Here is a 20,352-nt window from a genome sequence, read left to right as displayed (position 1 = left end):
TAGGTAGATAGGTAGGTAGGTAGATAGGTAGGTAGGTAGGTAGGTAGGTAGGTTGGTAGGTAGGTAGGTAGGTAGATAGGTAGGTAGGTAGGTAGGTAGATAGGTAGGTAGGTAGATAGGTAGGTAGGTAGGTAGGTAGGTAGGTAGGTAGGTTGGTAGGTAGGTAGGTAGGTAGGTAGGTAGATAGGTAGGTAGGTAGATAGGTAGGTAGGTAGGTAGGTAGGTAGGTAGGTAGGTTGGTAGGTAGGTAGGTAGGTAGGTTGGTCGGTAGGTAGTTAGTTAGGTAGGTATGTAGCAAACCTACGGTTAGCGTGGTCGGTTGGTAAGCCGACGATCAGGGTTCGAGACCCGCTTGGGGCGAGTTATTCTCCCCTGCCGTTTGGCTACATTGCAGTAGTGGGATTAGACTGAGCTGATGTGCTCAGTGAGGGCTGCGTGTTCTCGGTCACCGACATATTAAGGCTCATTAGATCCCACTGTTAACACCAGTGTAGTAAACCAGCCCATGTAGCGAAACGGCAGGGGAGAGTAACTTGCCCCAAGCGGGTCTATTGTTATTGTTATTGTTATTGTTGTTGTTGTTATTGTTATTGTTATTGTTATTGTTATTGTTATTGTTATTGTTATTAGTGTTGTTATTATTATTATTGTTATCATTAATATTGTTGTTGTTGTTGTTGTTATTCTTGTTATTATTATTATTATTATTATTATTGAGGACCAATCCGAATGAATGAATGAATGAATGAATGAATGAATGAATGGTCTTTATTGTCATTGATATAGTACAGGTACCAAACAACTAAATTTGGGAGGGGGGGCTCCCCTGGTGCTAGGAAAAAAAAAAACTAAAAACAAGAAGGGAAAAGAGCTGGTTTACATAAATAAAGGCTATGTACACTATCCACTATACTATACTATACAAATAAAACACTGTGCTGTACTCTATGCTATGCTATACCTATTCTAACATTTCCTATTCTCTGAACCTTATGTACCCTAGGGTTGTCATATTGCACATAGTGTTATTGCACATTCATTTAAAGTGTCGCAGTTTGCAGGTTTGAAATGTACACAGTTGTGTTTCAGTATTACACTTGATTTCAATCTAGTAGCTGCCATCAATTTGTCTAGATTGTCCAGGGCCTAGAACCTAGGTCTTTGCTGTGTTCAGGGCCTGAATGGCCCTGGGGTAGAAGCTGAGCTTCAGTCTGTTTGTCCTTGCGAACATGGTCCTGAACCGCCTGTTCGAGGGCAGCCGAGCAAAGTGTTCGTACCCAGGGTGGGATGGGGATGAAGTGAGATTTGCTGTGTTGGGCTGTCTACCTATGGATCCTGTCTGTGTTTAGGGTTATTCAACACTAGCTCCCTGGTGTCAAAGGTCATTCGTACGTCCCACTCCTCCAGGATCTATAAACAGATGGGGCGCCATTACGGCTCAAAGCTGTGTCTTTGTTTGGCCTGAGCGAGTGATGAAATATTGATGGAAAAATAGAAATATTTTGCCTCCTGCTTAATGTTGCCTGTCTGAGAGGGTTAATGAGTGTTTGGGATTCCCCGTCTCCTGTTACAGCCTTGTAATGCCTGTCCGCCATGTAGCCTATGGCCTACCATGACCCCTCCACCATTCAGATTCAGATTCTATTTAATTGTCATTGGCATAGTACAAGTACAGTGACAACGCAATGCATTTGGCATCTAGTCAAGTGCAATAGTGCATAGTGCAAGCCATAGGTATGTACAGATATATGTACAGGCAGGGGTGAGGTATGTACAGTAATATATACAGTAGATATGAACAATACAGTGGTTATTAATAATATGTACAGTATGTACTATGTGCAAAAACAACATTGTTTATCCTGTTGGGGGGAGTGAAGGGGGCTGGGCCTGGGGGGGGGGGGACCATGACCACTCCACCATTGACTAGACGTAGTGTGTTTTCTCCCTATGGGCCTCGCCAGGGTTAATCGATAGCCTTTTACAATGCTAGATTAAGTTACCAAACTTCTATGTCTACGGTCTGCTACTATCCTCTGAGATCAGGTTGATCCTCTATAAAGATGAGAGGAAGAATTTAAGTCCTTGAAAGGAACTGAAGAAACATTCCCACCACACCCTGCCTCTTGTCACATGTCACATGTTTCATATTTACAGTAATCTGTCATCTCCTCTATACGCTTTTTCCGGCCAGCTACTCCGCTTTCTCTCACTGCCATGGTAACGGCTCGGGATGTTTTGAATGATTCAATTTCCCAGGTTCATCTTAGCCAGATCAGGGCAAAACAAATTAGTACATGACAGATCCATCGATGTGCTTTAGGCTAGTCTGAGAGGGGGGCTCTGCCCCACCGCCCCCCTTCCCCCTTCCCGCATCCCCCAGTCTCCCCAGATAGAGCTTGGCAGGAAGTCTTTGACAGACCTCACCAGGGAGGACCCCCCAGGTTCAGCGAGGGGCTCTTCCCTCTCCCCACTACCCCCATAACCAGCTGCCCTGTGGTCCACCACTACAACCCCCCCCCCCCACCCCACACACACACACACACACACACACAGACACACACACACACACAAGCAGGATTCCCCCCAGGGCTCCAGTAATGTAACATGTTTATTGCCCCCCCTCCCCCTGACCCCCCACCCCCCAAATCAATAGATTTATCTCCCTGCCAGTGACTACTACTTTCTGCCCCCCTCCCTGGGGTCTGCAGGGTTTGTTTGCAGACGCTCTCATTATCTCCTTCGATTTGTTTCTGTAATAGGTGGTGAACAGATGAGCGGCCTATCGGGTTCAAGGTGCTGATACTTCTTGCCCCCCCCTCCTCCCCTAGGCTCTGGTACAGGGGAGGCTGGTGGAGGTAGAAATCAGAGGACGGGTTCATCGTAATGCATGGAATGGAATGAGGAAATGGTATACATTACATTACATTACATAATAAGCCCTGTCATCAGCTTTTAATGTTTAATGTTTAATGTTTAATTACCCTGTTTATAATGTGTGTATGGTGTAATGATTTGTGCTGATGCAATGTGTGTTTTTCTTTCACGATGTGCTTAAGGGAATTGGAATCTGAATCTTTGTCAGCTTTAACTTTGTTGCCATGCAACAACGGTTGCTAGGAATTTGTCTTGGTGTTGCATACAAATATAGAAACATCCCATAAGCACTATACAGACACATTAACACAGCTGGGGACATTGCACAGTACTCACAATACACAATAACGCAGCATGACATAAACTTGAAGGTATAGTGCAGTGCTGGCTGTCAAATTCAAACAGTCTAAGATTATTCACAAAGGAGGAACATTTTAGACAATGTTAGGCTCTCTGTGTTATACTTGACATACTTGATACTGATTGCATTTGTCTGGGTTATGGTTTGGGTTATTTGTTTACCACTAGAGGGCCAGATAAAGCCCTTTACGCTTTGTCTATTTGCCTCGTATGCACACACTCACATATGCACACACATATACGCACACACACACACACACACACACACACACACACACACACACATACACACGTACACACGTCGGGGAAACGGTACTGAAGCCTTGGCTTAAATCCAGAGGCTGACAAACAGCTATTTTCCCCCAAGCAATCAGGCTCCTAGTGAAATACACTGGAAGGGTGCAAGGGTCTGCCACCCCTCAGCCAACCCCACACACACTGCGGAAATGAACATATAACTAATAGTATGGCTGCTGCACACTACTGGATTACTTGTGTACCGTTGGACCGATCCACTGCCTTGCTGTATTGTGTTGTTCTGCATCTGCAAAACATCTGCAAAACATTTTTTACCAAAAGGCCATTTTATTTACTTGTCGTTCTGGAATTGCTTTTGTTGCTTTTTATTACTGTGTTACTGTTGTGTTTTTCCCCTGTGTCTGAATGCTGCAATGTCTTGTTGAGGAACCAAAGCCAAAGAATTTTACTCTTGTATACTAATATGTAAGATGTAATAAAAGTGATTCTGATTCTGATTCTGAGATGAAAAGCAGTCCCCTAAATCCTCAAAATAGGACCGGTAAAAGGTACACATCAACACTGGTTTCGAAATGTTCAGCTGGCACAAAATGTCAGTTGCTTTTGATGAATAAAAAACGATTCTGTCCCTGTCCCCTCCTTTCATCCCCTTTTCATCCAACTCACTGCTGATGTGTATGTTTTTACATCTGTCAGTTGGGATGTGAATGGGTAAGCGTGTTCGGCTCCTGTTCCTTTCAGACGACAGGCCTCACATCCCTGCCTGCCTGAGTTATGTTGTGATGACAGGGGAAGGTTTAACGTCTAGAGAACAGCGGCAAAACACTCTCTTTGACAGCTCACGGTGAGAGGAACTCACAAACAAGCCCATTTAGCTATTATTTCCTCTCAGTCGAAGATCGACACACAATAAAGTGAACATTTTCCGAGGAGAGATGGGGGGGCTGGAGGGAGAAAGGAGGAGAGAATAGGACAGGTGGGGAGAGAGGGCAGGAGAGATGGAGAAAGGAGGGGTCACCGTATCCCAGTGGAGAGAGGGAAATAGTGGAAAACATCCGTAATTTTCACCACAGGATCCTGTGTAATTGAGTCATTTAAAATACAGATACAGAGCTGAATCAAAGCAAAGTGGCTGGGGGATGGAGGGATGGGGGGGGCTGAGGTAGCTGAAAAGAAAAGTGGGAGAGCAAAAACATGGAGGTAAAAGTGTATCTATTGGAGAAAGCCCCGCTCTGTTTTCTTCTTTTCATCTGTCAATCTTTTCTCTTTCATTGCAGGATGTGACCTGTCACAGGGGTTTGGGTTTTATGTTTTATCGCACTCCTTCCCCAGCCATGATACCACTTCATATCTTTCCCCTCCTCTTCTTTTTTTTTTTCCATCCCTCTCTTGACTTGTTTTCATTTTGTTGCCTATTGTTGCCTACAGGTCTCCCATAGTTACCCGCTATGGATACAGAAAGGATCGTTTTCCCTCGGCTTGCTTTGAAGTTGCATTAAAGAAGCACTTTTTTTTTTATTCATCGCGTCTCTCCATAGACAATGGTTTGGATTTGAATGAGAGCTGGACGGAGAGACAGGGATACCTACAGTGCCAGGTCTCTGAAGGAAACCATATCTCTGTGTGTCCCCCGAGTCCTGCCTTTACAATTTCACATGAACGACGCCGGGGCGAGCTGCTGCAATTATAAAGCCATTACAGCTTCATATGGCCCTCTCTTCTGAGGAAGGAGGAAGGGAAGACAAATGTGTGCCGCTGTTTGTTTCAGCATTTTTTTCTCTTTTTTCAACAACAGAAAAATATATATTGTTGTGTTTTGCAAGTGCGAGAGTTAAAAGGCTGTCTCTAGATGTTTTTTGTTTTTTTTTCCCACTCCAGAAGATTCTCCTTTATTATCTTCTTATTCCTTACATCTCTTAACATATGTTTTCCTAAATGAATCCTGGATCAGCCTAACATCTGGATCCATAATACTTATGTAATCATCAATAATGTAGACCAATTAAAGCAGTTAATAGTACAAAGTCTTTCATATGTCTGAGTGACAGTGCCAATGTTCAAACTTTTCACCATCTGTCCTTCTCTGGCCATCTGTGCTCACTTATCATCCATATGCGACTGATACTATAGCTCATAAGCCGATTGATTCATGTTCATTCTCTATTCATTCACATTCGTATGTTAGAAACCGATATAGCCTGCTGAGAAAACACATTGATAGCTATAGGCTTACAGGAGGCAAAGCAAAGCAACATCAACAACAACAAAAAACTGTTGGACGTGTAATTGAGATTTTCATTTTAATAAATAAAGTTCAGAGTACACATTTTGAAAGGAGCATTCAGAGAGTTGGTTTACATTGGTTCACATTTTTTATTGGTTCACATTTTTCACAACTGCATGCATTCACATCTTAGTCACTATAACTCAGAAGTGAAAGAAACAACTGCATCATGATATATCAATGCACGTTGTACAAAGATGTTGTATTGCATTTTGCAACCATTTGGAGACTGATATAAACTGGTCAACTGAATGTGTTTTTTATTCCTCAAATGCAGCAGGTCTACGTCACACGCCTGAGGCCAGCACAACCACTCTACATTCATACAGAGAAAGGTCATGTTTTTGTCATTTGGAATGTATCCCACAAGCTGGTTATTTTTGAGACACCCACACACACACACACACCACACACCACACACACACACCGTTGATGTATGCACTCAAGTTGGTTCATTTCATCCCAGACAACCCAGGAGACAAGAGACCCTCCTCAACGAGACAGTGATGGGGAGGAGAGGCAGCGACGTGACACTTGATCAGCCTGGTATGGTAACAACACTTACCCCCTCCACCCCCTCTACTCTCATCTTAGTTCCCACTGTTCTCACTGGCAGGAGTCCAGCGGCCCACACCTGCTTTGACTATCCCCATTCTCCTGCACTGCACTGGGGGGGCGGGGGGGGGGAGGGGGGTATGGGGTGGAGGGGAAAAAGCGGCTGAATCTTTAATGGTTTTGTGTGAACGCCTGACTTACCCTTTGATGCCAGGATTTTGACCGTGCCTCCAACCCCTGAGTCTGAATACATTGCCGAGCACATGGTAGCAATAGTGGCGAAATATCATACTTCACTTGTGCTAAATTGGAGATGTTCATTTAGAGGTGTCAGTCTAGCTTGTTATATGGTAATGCCAACCCTCTCTTTCTTTCCCCACTTAATTTCTTCTCCTCTTTTCTGCAGGTGATGAAATGCCGCAGGCTGACCAGGCCTGGAAATGGATATCTCTGTGTATCCCTCAATCTGCCTGTCTGTCTGTAGACCCAGGGAAATGTCAATCTAATCTGCCTGTCTGTCTGGAGATCCAGGGAAGGCCAATCTGTCTGTCTCTCTGTCTGTAGACTAGGGAAATGTCAGTCTGCCTGCCTGTCTGTCTATAGGGTGTCTGTCTATAGGGTGTCTGTCTATAGGCTGCGTCGGTGGCTCAGCCTGGAACGAAATCAGATGGCTTCGCCGACGCTTTGCACGGGCCCGACAGGTAATACATTGCAACGAAAAGAGGGAAATGTTAATCTGCCTGTCTGTCAGTCTGTCTGTAGACCGAGGGAACATCAATCTGCCTGTCTGTCTGTCTGTCTGTCTGTCTGTAGACCCAGGGAATGTTAATCTGCCTGTCTGTCAGTCTGTCTGTAGGCCGAGGGAACATCAATCTGCCTGTCTGTCAGTCTGTCTGTAGGCCGAGGGAACATCAATCTGCCTGTCTGTCTGTCTGTCTGTCTGTAGACCCAGGGAATGTTAATCTGCCTGTCTGTCAGTCTATCTGTAGACCCAGGGAATGTTAATCTGCCTGTCTGTAGACCAGAGAAATGGCAATCTGTCTGTAGACCCAGGGAACATCAATCTGCCTGTCTGTCAGTCTGTCTGTAAACCCAGGGAATGTTAATCTGCCTGTCTGTAGACCAGAGAAATGGCAATCTGTCTGTCTGTCTGTCAGTCTGTCTGTAGACTCGGGGAACATCAATCTGCCTGTCTGTCTGTCTGTAGACCCAGGGAATGTTAATCTGCCTGTCTGTCAGTCTGTCTGTAGACACAGGGAACGTCAATCTGTCTGTCTTACAGATCAGTGTAATCAGCCATGTTCAAGCCCCTCCTCCCCACCCCTCAGCAGTCACAGCCATAGCCCACACACGGTCCGTAACACATGTAGGGGCCTATAGGCTGTACAGAATATGTTTGAATGTACATGGGTGGGCAGGGGGGAGTGGGTAAATAACAGAAATGATAATACACAAAGAGAGTATGCAATAATTGCTCAATTAAAAAGAAGTAACTTACTGTGTTTCTTACTGTCAGGCCAATGAATTCAGTTTTGTCCCTACATCAATGTTAGGCCTTGGCCTGGATCGACACTCATACCATTAGGGTTTGGATGCAATTTAAGGGGCAGGAACTGCTTTGCATAAACAGTCTAGAAATCTGCAGTAATATAACTCCCCTCTCCCCAAACTGCTGGCCCTTGCCAGATGTGCAACAATAGATGTTTCCACATGTGCCGCAAGGAGGAAACTCAATATTCCTCAATTTCCATCTGTCTGTAGGACATCTCACTGCAATTATTGGAGTCCAACCACATCGATTATAAGCTACTATTGCATCCTATTTACAATAAAACACTTCTTTATTCGCAGATGTACATCACCAAAACAGGCATATTTACAGAGGGGAAGGGCAACAAGTCATAGACAAAGGAAAAAACATGATTATTATAGTGTGGGGTCAACTTGAGGCTACATAAAACATTAATCTACATTACATTAAACTAAATCAGTGAAAATCAGTGAACAAAATCAGTTGTTCACGTTTAAGAACAGTCTCTGTAAAAGGAAGGTAAAAATAAAAAATAAAACACATTTAAAAAAAAAGCTAAGATGGAGTGAATAAAATGAAAGACAAAATTCATCAACTTATGTGTGACCAAACGCTCCTCTCCCCAAAACATATACATAAACCAAAGCACACAAAAATGTATAATAATTAATTATGAAACATTCCCAATTGATAGGCTTTTCAGCCTTTTCTCTCATTGCATTACATGGGCTCATGCACTTTAAATCACACAGAGCTCTCCTACCCTACATTCTACTTCCGGAGAACATGTTCACGCGACCTGTCAAGTATCGCGCGAACATCGGCCAAGAGCTACTTTCCAGAGCGGGGGTGGTGCTGAATGTCGCGAGACTTCGCTTACAGCTCGCTCTCAGCTTCCTCTTCCTGGGGTCGGCGCGTGTGCTCGCTAGTCTAGCAGGGTTTTTCGGTGTGTCGCCTGAGAGCTGCAGTAGTAGGGATGATGATGATGGCGGAGCTGGTACAGGGACAGGCCTCGGTGGCTCAGCCTGGGACGAAATCAGATGGCTTCGCCGACGCTTTGCACCGGGCCCGACAGGTAATAAAACATTCCAACGAAGACAAAACCGATTAGATTTAGCAGACGAGAAAACAAACGGGGCAAAGACCATTCGGGCATGGTGGAAGACAAGAGTGCACTTTTTTTTTTAACCCCCATACCCACCCCCCACCCCCCCTCTCCTTACTCGCAAAAAAATCACACTGCTACTGTATGCACATGCTAAGCTAAGGCTAACGTTAGCCACACAAGGTTTCAAGTGCTAAAGACTGCATGGGGGGCTGTGCAGGCGTGGAGATTAGGAGAATGCGAGGCCAAAAGACGCCCAATAAAACACTCCAAATGACCAGCAAATGAACTAGACATAAAGCATGATCGGTGTGATTTAGATAAGATAATACCTCGCGTGATGATACTTCTGAAGTGAGAGTAACTTTTAAACAAAAACACGGCATAAGCAACAAACTGCAACCTGTTGTAAAGCCCAGAGAAGTTGAAGCTAGTTAGCCTAGTAGCCCAGACCTTCTCTGGTGGCTGTGGCCTAGCTCCGTGGCTGAAGCCTCCAGTCCACATATCAGCTGATTGATTTCGGGGGCCACGCGTCTTCTTGTCAGAAGTTAGCTTAGCCTCGATAACAGGCTGGTGAGTTCGGTGCGTTTAGTTGATTTGCAGCCCCCCTGGGCTTTTAATGGCTCTAAGAGATCCAAGCATGTCAATCGATTTGAGAATACTAAGTTAGTAAAACGCCTGTCTGGCTACTCAGCTAGCTTGCTGCTAATCTCACTACTGCTGGCTAAGCTAGGTGGAGTTATAGACTAGCCATCGACTAGCCTAGCTTGCTTGCTGGCTAGCTTGGTAATCTGTGCTAGCTGGTTAAACAAGTTAATAAGCCCTTCTTCTGAAACGCACGACGAAGCAGCTATCTGGCCACGTTCACAAAGCTCACAGCTCACTTAAGAAAGCAACGTGGAGAACTACTACTAGCCAGGTTTAGCAAAAACCACTTGGTTTCATGGGAAATGTGCTCTCTCAAAAATAGTACTTTTCTTGTTTTGCAATTAGAGGATATATACTGTAGCTAATACCAATGATCAACAATGTAGCTACGTCCTTAGTGCCAACTAGGTCACACTATGATCATTTAGCCAGAACTTAGGTTTAGTCTTGGCATGGGTGGGAATTAGGTAGCTAGGAAGGAAGTAAGCCAAGCTAACCAAGTAATTCGTGCCCCTTCAAAATGATCAGTCATTGCTCAACTATTAGGTATTGCTCACTAAAAAGGTCTTGTAGAGCTCGAAATGAAAGTGGAGCGTTTAGGAGTCCCATCTGCTACAGTATGTGTATGGAATTCTACTTGTGCTATATAAGTTTGTAGGATAATTTATTTCACAATCACAGGAAACATTCACTCACTGTGTAAACCATAATACATTATGTAGGCTAATCATGTAGTCACATAATGGCGTTTGAAACAGAACTAGAATGCATAGCGAGGTAACAAAGTTGCCAAACAGCTTCTGGGTTACTGTCTTGGAGGTGTGATCTGATTTATAACCCCCCTCGCCACACACACACACACGCTCCCCCACAGTGCTTAAACACACCTGCTCTCATCTTGTCATATCTCCTTGGTCCAGAGACTAGGACAACAATGAGCTGGACTCCATGACAGCATATTATAAAAGCTAATGGCAACTGTTGGACTTGGTCGCCGACAAAATCGCAGTCAGATGCATTTAATGTATTCTCTCACACATTCCTTGTAATTAGTTTATGGCACTAAGCACCAGGGGAGGCTGGTGGCGGTAGAAATCGGAGGACAGGCTCATTGTAATGAACAGAATAAGGAATGCCATCAGACATGCTCCTCATTCAATTCCGTGCATTACAATGAGCCCATCCTCCCGATCTTCTTCCTGTATATGCCATTTAGCTGACGCTTTGATCCAAAGCGACTTACATTGCAATGAGTGCATCCATTTCAGTATGTATGGCCCCGGCAGGACCTTCCACCACCAGCCTCCCCTGATAAGCACATGTCTGGCCGGACCGGTGTCTATTTCATAATGGCTTTCAGTCGTCGTTGTCACCCCACCCCACCCCGCCCCCCACCCCCACCCCACTCTGTCTTAGCTGTGTGCTTGCCCCCAGTAGTTGGGAACACGTGTGTGTGTGTGTGTGTGTGTGTGTGTGTGTGTGTGGCTGGCTGGCCTTGTACCCAAGCAACACGCTACAGGTGGGTGGTTTTAGATTCCCTCCTGATACCAGAGTGTCGTACTCAGCTGTCCCTGCCGGCTCCCCCGTGGGTCTTCCTAGAGGGACCTGTGCTGGAAACACAGGGAGGAGGGTGGCCCCACGCCGTTCGCGCTTTTAGCTTTTATCAACTCCACTGGAGGGGGTGGGGGGGGGGGGGGCGGATAGAACTGGGCCCATGGCCAGAGTCACTGGGCCTTTCACTGCCCAGACTCCTGTATGGGGATCCCAAGATATCAAAAACCCAGTTCCTGTGTGCTACCTCCAAGGAAACACTTCAGCCCAAAATAACCTGCCGGAATTGTATTTTCTGCGTGCTGGGAGGCAGTGTCAACGGGTCGTAAATATCTGTATGGAAGGCTGTTGTGACGGAGAAGTACTGAGTCGCTGTGGCGTCTCTCTCTCTCTCTATGGGGCTAGTTGTTGTTGGTGCTGGTAGTTATATAATCTGTCTGGGCCGAGCACTGTAGGCCCTGCTTCCCGCTTGGCCCTTTATTCAAGTACATACAAGCACTTGTGACGTTTTATCAGCTCCATATTTACAACCTAATCACTCGAGTCGACTCCCTACTCGTCGACAAATCCCTCCTCTTCTCCCGTGTGAATGAGAAGTGTTGGCAAGCGTCTCGTATCGACTATTTATATTCATGGGGGCAAAAGTACACGACGGTCACAAACAACAACAAGACGTGAATGTGTAACAATTCTTATAAAGCACGTGTATGTTATAAACATATGTTATAAAACATATTATAACATATACCTTTGTCAGGAGGACCAGCTACAGAAAGTCAGATATGTTCAGAGAAATGTTGATATCACAAAATGACTAGTGACTTGGCTATCATTGACTTGTTATCTCAGTGATGCTACTGTTTTTTCCACTGAGACTGACTGAGATTCACTACCATTTACACTAGAGCCCACCTCCCACCCATGGGAGGGTTTTACCCTGCAGATTCAGCGAACAGCCCCTCTGACTCCCGGGAATGTTCCCGTCCCTCTAAAGCAGACTGTCCTCTAGCATTCCTGTTCCTCGTGGAGCTAGTCTTCCCCCCCCTCCGCCTCCCCATCCCCCTAACAAGCGCCTGGTTGTCTTGGGAGCAATTGGGAGCTAGCTTGTTTACCTTGTTCTGTACTAGGCCAAAGCCCTATCCTTTCCCTGGGTGGTTGATTTATCGGTGTGCGGCACTCGCATTGCTGGCATACCACCCTCGACATTCCCGAGAAAAGAAGGTTTAGCTCCAGGGAAGAGGTGGAGCCCTCTCCCCAGCCTCTCTCTCTCTCTCTCTCTCTCTGAGCCCCCTCCGTGGACCCCATCCCCAGACTCAGCTCAGCCCGGGATCAGGAGCCATGTTGGAAAGCTTGTTTTCTTTTTCTTCTTTCCCTCGTTCCCTCCCTCCCTCCCTCCCCAGTCTCCCACCCCTCTCACTTTCACCACCGGGCTCTGAAGTACGTAATGGCTGCCGAAGGTGATGGAAGGCCTTAATTGTGAGGCTCTAATTGGAGACATTGTATTTTCATATTGCGAAATGACTTCAATTTCCAGCCCAGCAGAGATCTCCAATTGAGTGTAATTTTGTGAAACTCTATACTTTTCAATGGAGAGAGGTGCCAGGAGTGGAGTCCAGGGGAGGGGAGGAGAGGAGAGGAGGGCGAAGTGCGCCTCAGTGCTTTTGTGCAGTGTTTGTCTAGATTTGAATGCCAGTCTCTCTGGGGGGACGCCGGGAGCTAATAGCACTTGGCAAGTGGCTAATTTCGTGTGAGGTGTTTGTAGGTGGTTTTATTTCAAATGCACGTCATGTGTGTGATGTTGGTTACATTATGCGCTTCGGCCATTTCTGCCGTTCAAATGTGTTCGTCTGTAGGAGAGGGAGACGGGAGGGGGGGGGTACCGTAGGTGCCTTTTTTTCTTTTTCTTTTTTGTGTGAAGATAACGATGACATAAGAGAGGACGCAGACGTACCTGGTTAAATGTTTCTGTCCAGGCTATTCACTCATCCTCTCTCTCTCTCTCTCTCTCTCTCTCTCCCTCTCCCTCCACCTCTTCTCTCGTCAGATTGCGGCTAAGATGGGCAGTGACCAGATGCCCCACATGAACAACTCTTCCCCCGTGGTCGACCCCTCTCTCTACGGCTACGGAGGCCAGAAGCGCTCGATGGACGATGGAGGTAACGCTGCGTCCACAACGCCGTCACCAACTAGGGAACTTTTACACTCGGGAGCAATTTCTAACTGGTTGTACACAAAGAACACCAGACTTCTCCCACTAGGAGAGTATCAGAATCAACCATTTTGGTGTAAATGTTTACTTGAACTCTGACGTTCTAGCCCACATTTCCTCCCCACAGAACACCCCTCCCTCCTTCCCTCCCTCCTCCCCTCAACCTTCGTACAGCGTCACACAGGTGGGCCACCTCCATACAATGCAATCCTGCTGCTTAACATAAGCTCCGACACTTATCCCCCTACTGTAGAGCAGGCCTTCTCTAAATAGCTCTGCTGTGGAGGCTAGACCTCTGCACCTGACTGTTCTCACTCCTCTCTGTGTGTGTACGTGTGTGTGTACGTGTGTGCCTGTCTACGCGTGTGCGTGTGTGTGTGTGTGTGTGTACGTGTGCACGTGAGGGAGAGCGTACTGCGAAACAATGACTAGAAGACAGTGTTAGTTTAATGAAACCCTACTGTCAATAGAGCCAATACTAACAGTGTGTTACGTAACACACCGGCCTCCGTTAGGCTACACGCACGCGGTGTGTTTAATTAACAGGCTAGTAGCAGCAGCAGCAGCATATCTCTGAGACCTTTGTGTGACCTACTGCCTTGGGGCGGCGGGCAGGCAGGGAGAGGGACAGGGAGGCAGTAGGACAGGGGGGCAGGGAGGGACAGACAGGCAGACGGGGGCAGGGAGGGACAGACGGGTAGGGAGAGGGGCAGGGAGGGACAGACAGGGGGGCAGGGAGGGACAGACATGGGGGCAGGGAGGGACAGACAGGGGGCAGGGAGGGACAGGGAGGCAGTAGGACAGGGGGGCAGGGAGGGAGAGAGGGAGGGAGAGGGGCAGGGAGGGACAGACAGGCAGAGGGGCAGGGAGGCAGTGGGACAGGGAGAGGGGCATGGAGGGGCAGACACGCAGTGGGACAGGGAGAGGGGCAGGGACAGGGAGAGGGACAGGCAGGCAGGCAGACATCTTCAAGAGAACCGTAATGGCAAACACCCCAAAATTATAGTTGGTCCTGGTTGACACTCTTGTTTGTCCATTCTATGTTATGTATTTATGTATTTCTGGGAGGTGTAATGTGACTAGCGGCTAGCTGATTAGCATGTGGAGCGTACAGGAACTCTGTGTGATGACTGACTGTGATGATCTTTGTGCTGGTAGCTTGACAGTTTGCGTGCGCGCAGGAGGCAACGCTGGTAGTGGGGAGTGTAGGAAGAAGCAGTTAGGACATTCTGTCCCTTTAAAAAAAAAAAATTTGCTGCTATACTGTGTTTTTCTGATTTGTATGAAAGCCTTTGTATGTCTGAAGCATCTACTGAAGCAATCTACAGTTGGCCAAGAATATCTTGTGTCCTACCCCAAGAACCCAGTAACCCAAGTTATTATCGAATAAGAGTGAGTGAGTGTGTTTTGTGTCCGACTGTCCGTCCATCTGTCCTCTGCAGACAGAGACTGGTCAGTGCCCTCTCCTCTCTCTCTCTCTCTCTCTCTCCCTCTCAGTGTTATTTCAGGGCAGGATTACTCTCTCCGTCCGCCGCAAAGTAAATTAACTGTCCAGGTCAGAACGGAAGCAGGTCCCATGTCACTTAGAGGCCCTGCTGAGGGGATTTCACATCTTAACACCGGGCCTGCCTCTGGCCTGCTGCACCGGGCCACCTCATAAGATGGGGGTCAATTCCATTTCTATTCAGGAAGTAGCCTAACTAAAAATATTCATTCAGAATCTTCCTCATTTGAAAATGGGAATAGCAATTTGTCGTTCTCACTGAATTGCCTGACCTGAAATGGACCCTTGGCCCCCCCCCAGTCCCCAATCAACCAATCAAAAGACACATATTTCTTGGGGAAACCACAAGCAGCAGCAGAAGCAGGTTCCACACCAGGCCGTCAGGGTTGTAGAACACGTCTCCGAGCTGCACAGCCCACCAATGCAGTGAGTGAAACAGGATGTGGTCAAAGTTCACCGCGTAGAAAGGGAACTGCATGCCGGTTCCGTGTGTAGACACTGTCTGTCGGGGGTTACTGCTGATTGAGTCGGTTTGAGAGCTTGTTGCTGTGCAGAATCAATTCCTTAATCTGCTAACTCTTTCTTTAAATCACGGTGGCCGTTTTGGGTTTTTAGGCACAGTTGTTTTTGAACACATTATCTGTAAACGGGACTGTCAACTGACTTCTATTGTTTGGAAGATTGTGGCCGCCAACACGGGTTAGTTTTACTGCTACTGTTGCAGGAGTTAGAGAGGGTTATAAGAACAAGCACCTTTGATCCCTTGCTTGTTCGGTTACCGTCGACGACGTCATCGTCCACTTAGTCGTCCACCTCCTTCCCCCGTCTTAAGGCAGGCCAGAGTCAGATCTAAGGGAATTCAGCCGCTGTGGGCTGAAGCCACTTTATGGAAAAAAACCTTGTTTTGGGAAATCCCCTCTTCCAGACCCGTTGGCTGAACCTTCCCTAAGGCCTCGCTCAGGACCGACTCCAGCCCCATACTTAATAATAATAATAATAATACATTAGACTTATATAGTGCTTTTCTAGACACTCAAAGACGCTTTACAAACTGAAAAGATTGAGTAGTAAAATAAAAAGAAACAAAGAAATAAAACAAAGTGTAGGGGTCTAATTAATTTTTTGATTACTGAATCTAAATCGAAGTGTCTTTGTAGGACAATCTACTCTGTATACTGCAAGTATATCTAGATTTCGGGCGGAGAATCGGCGAACAAGCAACGCCAGCGTCCTCTCTCAACTGGCTTTTTTTTTTTTTGTTGTGAAAAGTCTTACGAGTATGATCAATGTAATGTTAGCTAGCGGCTACCTCTAAACATGGATTTGGCTGGGCATAACCCAGGTTACCCAGGACCAACTGGACCTACTCCAGTTCTAGTAGTAATAACTAGCCTAGGTCTTACATAAGGCCTTACTCAGGACTTACTCCAACCCCTCCCAGTTCTAGTGGTTTTATTGAAGCGTTTCAAATGAGAAGAGTATTTAGGCCAGGCCTGATGTTGTAGTATTTAGACTAGGAGAATGTTCTAGTATGTGTAGACTAGGGAATATTCTAGTATTTAGCTGAGGGAATGGCCTGGCCTGATCTAATAAAGGGCCGGTCACACGAGTGAGTGTAATCACTGATGATTAGGATGCCTTTCGGCTCTGAAGCCTGAAGCCTTTGCTGTGAAGGGGCTTGGCTGTCGGTTGTTTTTCTGACGCTCAGGTTTTCTGAAGCTCTCCTCCTTTTTATCTGGCAAACTCCAGAGTAAAACACATTTTCTTCTTCTGGATTTTTCCACTCGAGCCTCCTGGTGTTTTAGCCTAATAGTTTTTGGGAAATGATAAGTGTTGGGGGAAAATGCATATTTAAGGGCAATTTCATAACCACGAAGTGAGAATGTAATTTATTGTCTCCTTATCTTGTGGACAGATGTGCATATGCTGTTTTATCTGGGAATGCGTGGCTGAATAACTAGTGTGAAATTGTCGTTGAGGTTTTTTGGGGCCGTCTGGCGGTCTTATCTCACTCTGGGCTCCAACCGTTTGCCCCCCGTGACAGAAAACAAGTTTGGTTTTCTCCGTCACGGTTATGTATCCAGAAATATCTCTGGTGTCGTCTTGACTACATTACGCTGTTCCGCCGTGTCGACCCTGCGTCACATTAATCCCAGTGAGACATGAAGGAGAGAGGGACTTTGTGCCTTAAAATGCTGTGGCTGTGTCGTCAAGGCATGAGCTGGTGTCACCGTACGCTTGATATTCATAGCCCACTCTTATATTATAGATAGATAGATATTCATAGCCCACTCTTATATTATAGATAGATAGATAGATAGATATTCATAGCCCACTCTTATATTATATAGATAGATAGATAGATATTCATAGCCCATTCTATTCCACTTCTCTACCTCCGTAAATGCGTTTCCAGCATCAACCTGTGTGCGGGCGGTCCGCCGTCAGACGGAGGTGAACCTTGTTGGATATCAGTCGTGCTGCGTCGGTCGACGGCCGCTGATCGCCCAGCGAACCCTCCAGACCCCTCCTTAACGCGGCCTGTCAAAATGCAAGTCGGCGCCAATCACCAGTGACCCGTCTGTGACTGCCGCTCTCAACGCCCACCTGTCCTTGCTCGCACACACACACACACGCTGCTCATTTCCATAGCGGTGCGCTCCCCTGCTGTGGGTCAGACAGTGACACAGGATTGCCAGAGTCGTCTCCATCTGTTTCTGTCTCATCCACTCCCCCTCTCCATTGTGCGGCTCCAGTGAATTTCATTTTAATAGTATTCAGCGTTTTACAATGACCCAAGCTGATCAATCTATCCGTCCATCCATCCGTCCATCTATCACACAGACTGTGAATGGTCTCGTATCCTCATCCTCCTCCCCCCTCCCTTATTTCCTATAGACTTGATGTATTTCATATGATTCAGGTTTGACAATGAATGAAGTGTATTTTTCCCATGTTAATGGTTTCACCCTCTTTTTCCTCCTCTCCTCACCCCGCCCACCCCCCTCTTGTCGTTCCAGTAGCTAACCAGCTGGGAGGAATGGTACATCAAAGGTAAGTCTTAACTCGCATTACTGTTTATATTAATGAGCTTCATCTACTGTGTGTACATATCGATTCACAAGAGACCAATTAGGCCTCCCCCCAATCCTCTCCTATCCTATTCTTAAAAAACATAAATAAATTTAAAAAGTAAAGTTCTGACATGTCTCGACACCCCCACCTCTCTTGAGCGCACCTCTCTTCCGCCCACCTGAGCTCCGACTCACAGACAGACAGGTTCTTCCTGTCACCAAACTCGACACAGCTGACACTGTTTTTTAAATCTGCAGGCCTCGTCTGAAGTGAAAGGTTAGCTCTCAGCTCCGCCTAAGAACGCAGGACTGATTTAGCTCTCTCCAGTCAGTGCTAGGGGTGTGAAAAGGGCAACCCGGGGTTTTCTGAGTATCGTGGGATTGAAAAGGGCAACCATTTTGAGGGGGGGGGGGGGTTCATCCTCTCTTCTTCAGAAGACAGATCAACCTCTCTGTGGTTTAGTGACGTCAGACGAGTCATTGATTTTCTCTCTCTCTCTGTCTTGTGTTTCAGGGCTATAATGACAGAAGACTTCAAAGTGCCTGATAAGATGGTTGGATTCAGTAAGTCTGCCTTTTGGCCTCTCCACTCACTCCCAGTGATCAACTCAAACGTTGCTTTGTCGACTTGAGTCAATCACTAGGATTGACTCAAAACTTAGCTTCAGTCATTGCTTGAGGCCATTAAACTCACACATTGACCTTTTCAATTGCTCTCTCTCTCTTGTTCTCTCTCATGCTCTTTCTCGTTCTCTCTCGGTCTCTCCCCCCGTCACCACCCACCCACCCCTTTCCCCCCGTCACCCCCCTCTCTCTCTCTCTCTCTCTCTCTCTCCACCCTCCCTCCCTCAGTCATTGGCAGAGGTGGAGAGCAGATCACTAGAATTCAGTTGGAGTCCGGCTGTAAGATCCAGATCGCTGCAGGTGAGTGATTCCTGCAGGTTCCTACAGACATTCCGGTCCGTTCCGCTGCCAGACTCGTGTTGGTACTTGAGGAGGTGGTAGCGGCGGTTTTCTGAGGCCCAGAAAAGGGCCACACCCAGCGAGGCACGATCAGATTCCCTGCTCAACAGGTTCCCACGGTTACATAAACCCCTGAGCCCGTGGCAAACCCCGTTGGTTCAATATGACTTGACTGACTATGTCAAACGTTGACAGTTTAGTGTCACCAATGTGTTGCAACCTGTCTTCAATAAGTGTTTCACTGACGACGGTAGCGTTCATACGCCGTGTGTGCGTGTGCGCTTGTACGTGTGTGTGCTTGTACGTACGTGTGCGTGTGTGTATGTCACTCCTCATGACTGTCTGGAAGTGGTGTGTGTGTGTGTGTGTGTGTGTGTGTGTAACCTCTCTGTGTTGTGTTGTAACAGACAGTGCAGGGATGTTGGACAGGCCCTGCACCCTGACTGGCAGCCCAGAGAACATCGAGTAAGTCTTCTCACACTCACCCTATCACCTTCTCACACTCACCCAGTCACCTTCTCACACTCACCCTGTCACCTTCTCACTCTCACCCTGTCACCTTCTCACACTCACCCTGTCACCTTCTCACCCGGTCACCTTCTCACACTCACCCTGTCACCTTCTCACTCTCACCCTGTCACCTTCTCACTCTCACCCTGTCACCTTCTCACACTCACCCTGTCACCTTCTCACTCTCACCCTGTCACCTTCTCACTCTCACCCTGTCACCTTCTCACTCTCACCCTGTCACCTTCTCACTCTCATCCTGTCACCTTCTCACACTCACCCTGTCACCTTCTCACACTCACCCGGTCACCTTCTCACACTCACCCTGTCACCTTCTCACTCTCATCCTGTCACCTTCTCACTCTCATCCTGTCACCTTCTCACACCCACCCTGTCACCTTCTCACACTCACCCTGTCACCTTCTCACTCTTGTCACCTTCTCACTGTCACCTTCTCACTGTCACCTTCTCACTCTCACCCTGTCACCTTCTCACACTCACCCTGTCACCTTCTCACTCTCACCCTGTCACCTTCTCACACTCACCCTGTCACCTTCTCACTCTCACCCTGTCACCTTCTCACACTCACCCTGTCACCTTCTCACTCTCACTGTCACCTTCTCCTTCTTGTCACCTTCACACACTCACCCTGTCACCTTCTCACCCTGTCACCTTCTCCTTGTCACCCTCACACTCTCACCCTGTCACCTTCTCACTCTCACCCTGTCACCTTCTCACACTCACCCTGTCACCTTCTCACACTCACCCTGTCACCTTCTCACACTCACCCTGTCACCTTCTCACACTCACCCTGTCACCTTCTCACACTCACCCTGTCACCTTCTCACACTCACCCTGTCACCTTCTCACACTCACCCTGTCACCTTCTCACATTCACCCTGTCACCTTCTCACTCTCACCCTGTC

The 20,352-nt window shown here is 47.0% G+C and overlaps 1 protein-coding gene across 20 annotated transcripts in view; it reads left to right on the top strand.

Annotated features, from left to right (window-relative positions):
* Positions 1–8,809: 8,809 nt before the first annotated feature.
* Positions 8,810–20,352, top strand: part of fubp3 (far upstream element (FUSE) binding protein 3) — a 30,506-nt gene continuing 18,963 nt past the window's right edge. For 12 of the 20 annotated variants that reach the window (XM_080527920.1, XM_080527934.1, XM_080527937.1 and 9 more), the window contains exons 1-7: positions 8,810–8,940; positions 13,214–13,325; positions 13,506–13,562; positions 17,906–17,936; positions 18,471–18,520; positions 18,809–18,880; positions 19,327–19,384. In XM_080527920.1, the coding sequence (XP_080384046.1) occupies positions 8,842–8,940; positions 13,214–13,325; positions 13,506–13,562; positions 17,906–17,936; positions 18,471–18,520; positions 18,809–18,880; positions 19,327–19,384 (479 nt within the window). In that variant the 5' untranslated portion in view covers positions 8,810–8,841. Of the gene's footprint in view, positions 8,941–13,213; positions 13,326–13,505; positions 13,563–17,902; positions 17,937–18,470; positions 18,521–18,808; positions 18,881–19,326; positions 19,385–20,352 lie in introns of all 20 variants that reach the window. The other 8 variants (XM_080527931.1, XM_080527928.1, XM_080527924.1 and 5 more) reach the window with 2 other exon arrangements.

This window comes from Nansenia antarctica (genome assembly GCF_963989245.1).
Source record: "Nansenia antarctica genome assembly, chromosome: 4".
Taxonomy (NCBI): Eukaryota; Metazoa; Chordata; class Actinopteri; order Argentiniformes; family Microstomatidae; genus Nansenia; species Nansenia antarctica.
This window is presented reverse-complemented; position numbering and strand designations above follow the sequence as displayed.